Source organism: Schistocerca piceifrons, chromosome X (genome assembly GCF_021461385.2).
Source record: "Schistocerca piceifrons isolate TAMUIC-IGC-003096 chromosome X, iqSchPice1.1, whole genome shotgun sequence".
Taxonomy (NCBI): domain Eukaryota; kingdom Metazoa; phylum Arthropoda; class Insecta; order Orthoptera; family Acrididae; genus Schistocerca; species Schistocerca piceifrons.
The window spans coordinates 922,823,978-922,836,363 of NC_060149.1; the positions used below are offsets into that span (position 1 = coordinate 922,823,978).

At 37.1% G+C, this 12,386-nt stretch overlaps 1 protein-coding gene across 1 annotated transcript in view; it reads right to left on the minus strand.

Moving 5' to 3' along the window:
* Positions 1-12,386, minus strand: part of LOC124721732 (guanine nucleotide-releasing factor 2) — a 387,271-nt gene that overhangs the window by 83,660 nt on the left and 291,225 nt on the right. Inside the window, exon 10 of the mRNA XM_047246831.1 lies at positions 4,102-4,306. Within this exon, the coding sequence (XP_047102787.1) occupies positions 4,102-4,306 (205 nt within the window). The remainder of the gene's footprint in view (positions 1-4,101; positions 4,307-12,386) is intronic.

A 12,386-nucleotide genomic window follows, 5' to 3' on the forward strand; every position in this document is an offset into this window, starting at 1 on the left:
GGAACTCTGTTCTCCAGACCACTTGTATTTGCCCCACCCTCTACAATGTTTTTGGTATCATACAGTACTATAAGTACTAAAATAAAATAATGAATGTAGCCTTTTGAACATTTTAATACTTGTTTATCATAATGCTTCTACCGTTAAGAAAATAACTTAGTCTAGGTCTATTGTGAACACCAAGTTACAGTCCGGCCACAAAGTTGATACTACTGACACCAAAATACCTTATTTCCTTTGTCTCATATGACCAGTACTATAACTGATAGTTATGTATTGCGTTTTGCCAGATGCGAACTGTACTGCAGACACATGATGTTTTTCCATGCAAGGGCTTTATGGGTATCTTACAATTTACAAACAAGTATTCATTGTGAAAAATGTGAAATTGAATGACATATACTGAATTTATGGATCCAAGATTTCCTTGCTCATTTTGGCAATGATCAGTTGTTTCGTCTTTGCTCCTCACAGATTATTAGTTTAGGGGCAATCACTTAGTGCTTTTAAAGGTAGGCTTACATAACAAACAAATCTTTAGTCTGGCAGATTTTTATACTGCTAGGATACAATTTCTATTCTTTTTCTCATAGCTTCTTGACAAATGACAGAAAACAGCAAATGTAATTTCAAGAGCTGAAATCTATGCAGTCATGATGTAACAGGCTCCTCATTTTTTAGTGTAAATTGGTAAAGGTAAAGCTACATCCCAAAGTCCAAGAAAAACAAAGATCACATTTTTGAAATACCAGAACAGGCAATATGTGAAGTACACATCTTAGAAACAATAAGTATTGCCGGTGTGTGTAAATGCATAAGTACTGGAAACTGCAACCTTGTCACTACTTTTTCTCATAGCTTCTTGACAAATAACACAAAACAGCAAATTTAATTTCAAAAGCTGAAATCTATATTTAAATTGATCCAGTAGGAATATCCATCTTTTTTAAGTTCAAGACTGACTTGGCACTCTACTTTCACATACTAGGTCTTCTATTGATTACCCTGGTAAGTAACATAGTAACACAAAATTCTACAAGATTGATAGCAGACAATTGTGTGATGTAAACTGGAATGGACAAAAAATTGGTGCACAGCTGTGAACGAATATTAGTTTCTGATTTGGTGTAGAAGTAATAATAGATATGCAAACATTAGGCAAAAATGTGGGATTGGAAGGAATATTTTGTAGAAAGAGGTAGGTATGGGTTTTCTAAAACACTTTTTATTCATGTTTTGACTGTCCTATACTATTCCGTGGCTAGCAAGCATTGATTAAGCTCCATTTATGTGTGTGGGATGGTGGGCGAGTGTGTGTTGAAACCAGTCATCAGTCTAACATGTAAAAATATTAAAACGTATTTAAACTCACTAAAATATAAACTGAAGGAATATTTCAATAAACAGAGACAAATGTAGCGAAGCTATAATTAAATCTACTGAAATAAGGCACACACCACACCATTTCAATATAGATATGACAAATACTCATAGAGATCAGTCTTTTGTATGCAAGCAAACAGCCAACAAAAAGCAGAGAGTACAGCATTGCCAAACTGAACATTCTAGTATGCTAGTTAAAGGAGGCCATGATAGAACAGATTGTAGGAGGATATGACCAAAGGAACATGAAGCTGGAAGCAACAGGGGATGGCCCAATACCTTGGGAACAGTTGGAATGATTTTTGAGTCACACAAAAGTTAGTCAAAGCCCTGACTGACAATGTGATTAACATTTGTGATTCCAAAAGCGGCTTGCCCGTGAATTCCCTGACTTTTGTTAGCAGTGTGCCACCAACCATTTAACACAAGTGTACCTCACAGATCATCTCAAAATTTGAACTTGTCACTGGTTTCTGCTTATACCTTCTAAGCTCCATAGATGCTCTCCTGCTGTGCTGTTGAACTAGCACACCAATGAGATCCACATGAACAATCCTTGTGTTTGTGCAACTTTTTGTGAAGCTTGGAAGCTATGTACAGAAGTAAATGACACTAAAGAAAAGCAAACTCTGTGTGCGACCTGGTTGGGCACAGAATTTTACAAAGACAAAATGTTCATCACAGCATATACTCTGCTAACACGTACAAACAAAATAAAAAAAAAATAAAATAAAATTAAAAAAAACCACCTCAATGCAATTATATTGTTCCATTTGAGGGAGCAGCAGCTATTGAAGTGGAGATGATGTTACTTCACTATGGAGAGAGATGTTTTCATGGAGTCACCAGGGAACTATAGGGCGACATGTAGTAAGATGATATGCTCTGCAGATAAATCAAACTGTTAAGGTTCTGACAGAATGAGGAATGTGCCACAGAAGAATATTTGGAAACAAATGTGTATTTGTTGTTTACTTATGTTCAGAAAATATAATCTCTTCCACATATTTACTGCATGCATCTTACACAATTTTAATTACTTAATTTATCACATTGCATTTATTAACAGCTTTTGAATTACAAGAATAGCTATACATGTACAAAGATTAGAAAACTACTACATATCAACACTTCAACAAAGCTCTCCCACATAATATAACATAAATGACAATAGCTATAGGAGAATATCAAGATCTTTCATATCACTCCACTTGTGAATGTCTGGATACTTTCAAAAGGACGTTTGTATAGACATGCAGGAGATGTTAATATGACATGATAACTGTTTGTCATTCTGCACCAGTCACAAAATTGTGATGATGATTTGCCCCCTTGTGAACAGTGTTTGTGCACCTTCCATGGCCCATTTGGATGCGATTCAGAGTAGTCCAAATTTCCCATGGCTGGTCATACCTAGGGGGCTCCTCTTGGATGCAGTGTAGTTTTAGAAATTGTGGAGGACAGTTTTGTTTCCAGCAATGTTTCCAGCCACTGATCGTACTGGAGACATTTTCAACAAGAATCCTGGCTGCGATAAGAGTGGCATGTCTTTATTGTAATGTTCTTTCCTCCACAAGGAATACATCATTCAATATTGGAAGGCCAGGGTTATCAACAATCTTCCAATGTTAATGTAGAAGCAAATTCTTCAGTCTGACATTAGGAGACGGAATATGACTGACAGGTAACCAGTATGTGGGGTAGATTGTACAGACCCACTAACAAAACACTTGGATTTGGTAAGTGGTACACCTATCTTTTTCAGATATGGACTATGAAGCAAGACAGATGCATGGCACTCTGCTGTTGAGTATACTAATCTGAGTTCCGATACTCAAAGAGTGTCTACTGACAATCCCCAACTAATGCCACAGAGCTCATGATGGGTCTTATTTCTGCATTTGAGTACATGTTCACGACAAGTACTCCTTAAAAGAAAGTGTTCTGTCTAATGCGATCCCAAGATATTTTGGATGCATGTTATGATGTAGTTTGTCTCCCTCAAAACAAACATCACGGGCTCTGTGTGCCAATCTATTGGACACATGAAAACATGCAACTTTTGTTTTATTTGAGTTAGGTTGTCACCCCCATTGATAGAAGTACTAGCTTAAGATGTCTAGATCAGGGGATTTCTTAACAGAGGAGTGAGGACAGATGCCTGCAGCAAGCCATTATTCAAAACTTTTGGACAGCTAGTGTTTTTTCTGTGTGGTATCCTGCAGAGGCAGTCAAATAATCTCAAAGACCTTCTGGCTAAAACGAGTTTGTCACATGATGAACTCGCACAATTATTTTTAGGACGCTCCAGCTATAAACTTTGCAAAATTTTAATACTCTACAGAAAAAGAGGAATGTTAGAGTTTAATATATTTTTGTAGCTGAGATAATTATGAACGGCCAGCAACATCAGGCAGGTTGTGACAGGCAGTCAGCCTAGTTAAAGGAACAAACCTGGTATATGTCAGAAGCAATTTTGGACAACAATGAAAAATTTAAATCAATGTGGCTGGATGGGAATTTGTAACATTTCTCCCCAATATCTTGCTAACATCTTGGTCACTGTGCAATTGCTTTTAATTATTGGAAGTAAAGAGATAAGTAGCTCACCCTTGCTAAAATTCCTAGCTATGATTTATTTAAAGCTGAATTAGGCAAGGAAGATTATGTAGGCAAAGATTTAAAAATGCACTTGTATAAAAGACTTTATCAGCTTACCTGTCAATTGTACCAAATGTTGTTGCATTTGGAAATATCTGACTTGTTGAGACAAGAGAGAATGAGCAGGATTGTGTTGATGATAGGGAGAGCTCCTGCTGCTGCCACTCAGCTTGGAGGAGATTGTATGTATGTACAGAATGCCTCATGAATTCGCTTGTGCTGCCATGTGTGCAGTTCCCAAACATTTCCATGTATGCCATTACTGAAATAAATTTAGGATGAATGAATATACTTTGTTCATAGGAAAAAAACTTCACAAATAAAAAATTATAAAAAACATAATTATGCTGCATAAAGCATTAAGATGCTCAATATTATTACACTTTTCACTACAGAAGCAGAAACATATTCAAAATATACGAATAAGTAATGAGACGAGGCTTAATGATCCAATCATATAACTAGACAGTTAGAGAGTTTTCATAGTGCATTTCTATTACAATAGTTAAGTAACATACCACTTGTATTAAATTAGAAATGCAAGATTAAAAAGTAGTAGTAGTAGTAGTAGTAGTAGTAGTAGTGGTGGTGGTGGTGGTGGCAGTAGTCGTCTCTGTATGTTCCAATCTAGATTGTGAAGAACTTACCTTTCTGATAAATGACACTAATCAATCAAATTAATGTGGAATGGTAGAAACTGACTGTATAGCAACTAAAAACAGTAAAATTCACAGTAAGCTACTATGTGCCAGTCATGATATGGAATTAGTACAATTTAATATCACAATTTTTGCAGCAAAAAAAAAAAAAATTAATGAAACATCTGAATCACATGACAGGAAAACTGAACTCAAACTAATGTAGCTGCTGTGAGACAACATAAGCAAAGGCAACCTTACAAATTTCAAAACTGGATTTTCAGAATGATCATCAATATTTTTCTTCAGAAAACAAAAGTTGGGAAATGCCTATGAAATAACAAATAATCGTCTGACAATACAGTATTGTGCTTTTATTTACCTGATTTTGGTTTAAATTAACAAGCTCAAAGAGATTCAGTTTACAAGGAAAGAAGAAACTGCCACGCACAAAATGAAAGAGCGACAGAAATCTTCATGTTATAAAAGTTTCTACACACTGTTTTAATAGCACTGTTGTGATGATTAACTGAAAATAGAGCAACGAAAGTTAGTTTTAGTGAAGCAGGGGAAGCATTCAAGGGTATTCTGTAATTTGTTGTACAAGTTGATGAAGTAAACATAACATTTTGTACAACTTAAAACAAGCTGAAGTACACTGAAAAAATACAGTGCATTGAGGAAAGTAGAATTTGTATCTGTGCTTAAAAATACATTGATTAAAGGGAAACAATATTACTCACTAAGTGATTTAGTGTATGATGAAATATGCTACCATTCTGAGTGCCCACTATATGAGGATAAAGATGTAATGTTATCAGAAATATTATTCCTTCGCTATAACCTGTTGTAGTTAAGAATTTGATGACATCTGAGTTGTCAAAATTTGATGTTTCCATAAATAGTTTTTATCTTTTTATCAAAAAATTATTTAACAAACTCGCAGGAACCAACTGAAAATTACAAATGTAATTTCAGTGACTGAAAAGGAGAAAGAACTTAAATGCCCCACAGTGTACCTGCGGTTAAACAGTAATTTGTAAAAAGATGTTAACACTAAAACTCACTATCCACATGCATGCACCATCACAAAAGGATATGTCTTGGAAGTCCTGCAGCATGAGCCACTTGTGGCCTAGCAAATCACACGATATCAGAAAAAAGCAACCAAATTTGGAGATGAAGGGGAAAATTGACAGAACTCATGTTACGCACAACTCACTCATTTACTTCACGGAACACATTTTCACGTGACTGAGTGGTGAATTATAAACTGTGGCAGAAAAAGGATTAAATAATATCATGAGTATCTGCAACACAATTAGCACAGGAAAGATCATAATTGTCTCTAAACAATGTTCTAAGATGTCGTTCTCTGCATATACGTAGAGATAGCAGAGTACCTGGTGTTGCCCAGATACGTATTTATTCCAATCTTTTATTTGTCCATCTTCTCCTCCCCCTTCTCTCTCCATGTTATCACCCCCATCACAAAAGGAGGCTCGCGGTTCCCACCCCACAGAATTTCTTTCCAGATCATAGCTAATCTGTCTACCAAATTTGTTTGAAATGGTTCCAGGGATTTAGGAAGAGCTATTTATCCACGTCTTTACCTGCACACGCACATGTCAAATGTATTTCACACGTATTTGTACACATATCTTAACTGAATGTCTAGCAGATTTTACCCTGCAGTTTCATTATAACACAGCTCAATGTTTATGATGTTCTATCTTCTGTACTGTGTGTCGTACAATGATATAATTTTACAAGTACATTCCATGACATATGTGAACACACTCTGCAAAATGTGTCAAGAATACACTTAGTGGTAAGGAAGTAATAAATTAAAATGCCATGCTTCATGCTACAGTTTTACTGCATGAATAGCGAAAATGCAGCAAGCGATAAACTTTTTTGCCTTTCATCCCTTTGTAAGTGCTGTCAGCAAGAAAAATTTCACTAATGTTTAAAATTGTGTGTAACATTTGGTCACTAAGTGCTCTGATTCTCAAATGCTGGATGAATAACGTATGGGTATTCATTTGTAGTGGAATGCATTTCTTTTTCACTCCCAACCAACTGACAGGTAGCCAATGCCTACATTCATGGTATAAGCTATCTTCATTCCAAATTTCATCCAAATCTTTGCACCCATTTCAGCATGAAGGAGTGACAAACACACACACACACACACACACACACACACACACACACAAACATTTGCATTTATAATACTTATAAGATTACATTTCATCATTCTGTAATTAGGTCTTTCAAGACTACCAAACAATACTGAATGAATCAGTTGTTTGTGTGAAACACTGCCTTTATGGCTATATTTCAAATCTAGGCATTCATCTCCAACTATAGCTATGGCTCTGTGTTAGTTCAACAAATTCAGACACAAAAGGAATTCAGTTAAGGTTGAAAGTCAATTTGGACACCAATTGCTCCTACCAAAGAATGTAGGCTTCATGGATGAGAATGGATAAACTTGTCCCTTCTTCCTCTATCTATGAGCTAAGATTTCTGCATGTCTCCTACATTACAAAAGGCATAACAGATAGGAATAATATAAGGGCAGTCAAATGAAAACGAGACAAGACAGTGCGAGTGTTGATAGTGCAGGTGTGTGTGTGTGTGTGTGTGTGTGTGTTTTAGTGGAATAAACATGTTGAGAATGTCGGGTGTCATTGAAAGACAGCAGTCGGCCAGGACAGACCCACCGTGTCATTACCCCTTCTATCACTGGTGTGGTGGATGCTGCAGTAAGAAATGATTGATGGTGGACAACTTTCGGTTCACGTTGGGCATCAATTACAGTACCACTAATGCCATCATGACAGAGCATCTGAAGATCTGGAAAATCTGTGTGCCGTAGGTTTCCCACAGCCTAATGGAGAGCCAGAAGTTGAATAGAATGTCGACACCACTGTAGCACATATAAAGGTATTCTACACTGCTCCAGATGAAACACGTTGTCATCATTCTGGATTGGAGAGCAAGTGTCAGGGCCAATAATGGAATCACACAGATTGACCCCCTGCAAAAATTGAAGTGTGTCATCAGATCGAAATGAACAGAAATGTTGACAGACAGCATCATTCTGTTGCAGCATAATGCCCGTTCACATGTTGCCATGGTTGTTTTGACTACTCTGCAGAAGTTTTGCTGGGAAGTTTTTACACATCCTCCATATAGTCCCAGTCTCTTCTCATGCAATTTTCATATTTTTGGAACCCCAAAGAAAGACTTTTGTGGCTGTTGATTTGCTTCAGACAAAGAGTTGCATGCCCAGGCACAATCATGGTTCTGTAGGCAACTGCAAACATTTTTCCATTTTCTTGACTCACATTGGGATAAATGTAGTAATAGTTATGGTGATTATTTTTTAAGTAATTGCCAGTTTACTTATAAAATGGAGGCTGGAATGGGTGTTAGTGCCGGTATTTTATTTATGGGGCTAAGACACGTTTTGTCTTCCACTGTTGGAGAAAGTATGATGAACAGTTTGGCTTGCTGAGCTTGTTTGTGTCAGTAACAGCCTTCTGAGTCATTACAGCCTCTGATGATGTCTCCAACAGAGGAAGATGAAATGTTAGGCAGAGAATCATGCCTTGCACCACAGTCTTATGCTTATAAATCAAATATCAAGAATAATGCAGTTTACTCACTCTTTTTCCCATCTGTCTCATTTTAATTTGACTGTCCCATACACATGGGACATTTACTCAGATACATATTTTATGCACTCAACAAAACGTTTGTGTTTTAAAACAAGTCAGTCTGTAAATGAATTTTTGATACACAGAGACAAAGAGGGATATACTAATGCTTTGGTTATCCTCAGAGTATGTGGTCATCACATAAACACTGTCAAGTTGTTTCTCTGGATATACGAAAAGTAAAGCACGTATTGATTAAACAGCAAAATGCCTATCATGAAAAAATGTAATACATTATAAAATCCAATTTTTTTTACATACTTCATTTCTTCTCATGAATTGTATTAGACTTGTATACTTGGTTAATGGAAACGAAATTTTCAAAATTAAGAAGCAACAACAGACAATTGTACACATGTTCAACATGTAATTTTCCTGATCATCATCCGACTAGATTCACATACAAAAATTCATTACAGTGTAAAAGTAACAAGAAATTATTCCATTTCAGTTAAAATACTAAGTAGGTTTGAAGTAAATCACACTTTAATAGTCCACAACAACAAACATTTTTTCCCGTGTGGCAAGCCATTCACATATGAGCTACCTATAGTATGAAGTTGGAATTAGCTTAACAGAACTGTTTAGTTAAGGAGTTAATCACAAAATAAAAACAAAACAAAATATCTCTAAATTAGAGCCAAGTGCTAAACATATACTATGAGCTAATAATAAAAATTGTCTATAGCTAATTATGTTGCTTTGTACCTCTTCCTCTAATCTATTCCTCTATTAAGTCACTTACATTGAGACATTATAGCATTCACACTTCATGCTTAACGAACAACCGAGTTTCAATTATTGCATTAGATTTTTAAAGAAACAGAACATTTACAAATGCGAAACAATTATGATGCAATCAATATTTAGAATAAACACTGCAACTATAAGAAGTTCAGTTACCTACAACTATAAAAACTGCTGTGAAAGTTTAGAGAATCACTGGGTTCTGAGCCATTGCCGCACATGTACCAGCAGTACACAATCTTTTTCACTGTTATAAGATTCCTCAATGACTACTGGAAGAGGTTTGACGGCCTCTGTTTTCATACCTTGCACAGTCGTGTCTCCGTTAGCCACTGAGATTAAATGGGAGTATTTTTATATGATGACCTTTTAATGATTTCAATATGGATCTTTGTGTGAAGCATTGGTTTTATTGACAGTATTTGAAATCTAGGCATTCGTCTCCAATTATAGTGATGGCTTTTTGTTAGTTCCTTGCAGAATGATGAAACTAACCATTTCTTTAACAGTTCTCAAACCAGATAGCCCCCCCCCCTCCCCCCCATGAACCATGGACCTTGCCGTTGGTGGGGAGGCATGCGTGCCTCAGCGATACAGATAGCCGTACCATAGGTGCAACCACAATGCAGGGGTATCTGTTCAGAAACCAGACAAACGTCTGGTTCCTGAAGAGCAGCAGCAGCCTTTTCAGTAGTTGCAGGGGCAGCAGCCTTTTCAGTAGTTGCAAGGGCAACAGTCTGGATGATTGACTGATCTGGCCTTGTAACACTAACCAAAACAGCCTTGCTGTGCTGATACTGCGAATGGCTGAAAGCAAGGGGAAACTACAGCCGTAATTTTTCTTTACTGTATGGTTAAATGATGATGGCGTCCTCTTGGGTAAAATATTCCGGAGGTAAAATAGTCCCCCATTCAGATCTCTGGGCGGGGACTACTCAGGAGGACATTGTTATCAGGAGAAAGAAAACTGACGTTCTAAGGATCGGAGAGTGTAATGTCAGATCCCTTAATCGGGCAGGTAGGTTAAAAAATTTAAAAAGCGAAATGGATAGGTTAAAGTAAGATACAGTGGGAATTAGTGAAGTTTGGTGGCAGGAGGAACAAGACTTCTGGTCAGGTGAATACAGGGTTATAAATACAAAATCAAATAGGGGATATGTAGGAGTAGCTTTAATAATGAATTAAAAAAATAGGAATGCAGGTAAGCTACTACAAGCAGCATAGTGAACGCATTATGGTTGCCAAGATAGATACGAAGCCAACGCTTACCACAGTAGTACAAGTTTATATGGCAACCAGCTCCGCAGATGACGAAGATATTGATGAAATGTATGAGGAGATAAAAGAAATTATTCAGATAGTGAAGGGAAGCGAAAATTTAATAGTCCTGGGTGACTGGAATTTGATAGTAGGAAAAGGGAGAGAAGGAAATGTAGTAGGTGAATATGGATTGGGGGGAAGAAATAAAAGAGGAAGCCGCCTGGTAGAATTTTAATTTTGCACAGAGCATAACTTAATCATAGCTAACACTTGGTTCAAGAATCATGAAAGAAGGTTGTATACATGGAGGAACCCTGGAGATACTGAAGGTATCAGATAGATTATATAATGGCAAGACAGAGATTCAGGAACCAGATTTTAAATTGTAAGACATTTCCAGGGGCAGATGTGGACTCTGACCACAATCTATTGGTTACGAACTGTAGATTAAAACTGAAGAAACTGCAAAAAGGTGGGAATTTGAGGAGATGGGACCTAGATAAACTGAAAGAACCAGAGGTTGTAGAGAGCTTCAGGGAGAGCATTAGGGAACGATTGACAAGAACGGGAGAAAGAAATACAGTAGAAGAAGAATGGGTAACTTTGAGAGATGAAATAGTGAAGGTAGCAGAGGATCAAGTAGGTAAAAAGACGAGGGCTAATAGAAGAGATATTGAATTTAATTGATGAAAGGAGAAAATATAAAAATGCAGTAAATGAAGCAGGCAAAAAGGAAAACAAACGTCTCAAAAATGAGATCGACAGGAAGTGCAAAATGGCTAAGCAGGGATCTAGAGGACAATTGTAAGGATGTAGAGGCACATATCACTAGGGGTAAGATAGACACTGCCTACAGGAAAATTAAAGAGACCTTTGGAGAAAAGGGATCCACTTTTATGAATATCAAGAGCTCAGATGGAAACCCAGTTCTAAGCAAAGAAGGGAAAGCAGAAAGGTGGATGGAGTATTTAGAGGGTCTATACAAGGGCGAGGTTCTTGAGGACAATATTATAGAAATGGAAGAGAATGTAGATGAAGATGAAATAGGAGATATGATACTGCATGAAGAGTTTGACAGAATGCTGAAAGACCTAAGTCGAAACACAGCCCCAGGAGTAGACAACATTCCATTAGAACTACTGACAGCCTTGGCAGAGCCAGGCTTAACAAAACTATACCATCTAGTGAGCAAGATGTATGAGACAGGCGAAATACCCTCTGACTTCAAGAAGAATATAATAATTCCAATCCCAAAGAAAACAGGTGTTGACAGATGTGAAAATCACCGAACTATCAGTTTAATAAGCCATGGCTGCAAAATACTAACACGAATTCTTTACAGACGAAAGGAAAAACTGGTAGAAGCCGACCTCGGGGAAGATCAGTTTGGATTCCGTAGAAATGTTGGAACACGTGAAGCAATACTGACCCTATGACTTATCTTAGAAAATAGATTACAGAAAGGCAAACCTACGTTTCTAGCATTTGTAGACTTAGAGAAAGCTTTTGACAATGTTGACTGGAATACTCTCTTTCAAATTCTGAAGGTGGCAGGGGTAAAATACAGGGAGCGAAAGGCTATTTACAATTTGTACAGAAAGCAGATGGCAGTTATAAGAGTCGAGGGGCGTGAAAGGGAAGCAGCGGTTGGGAAGGGAGTGAGACAGGGTTGTGCCCTGTCCCCGATGTTATTCAATCTGTATATTGAGCAAGCAGTAAAGGAAAGAAACGAAAAATTCAGAGTTGGAATTAAAATCCATGGAGAAGAAACAAAAACTTTTAGGTTCGCTGATGACATTGTAATTCTGTCAGAGACAGCAAAGGACGTGGAAGAGCAGATGAACGGAATGGACCGTGTCTTGAAAGGAGGATATAAGATGAACATCAACAAAATCAAAATGAGAATATTGGAATGTAGTCGAATTAAATCGGGTGATGCTGCAGGAATTAGATTAGGAAATGAGACCCT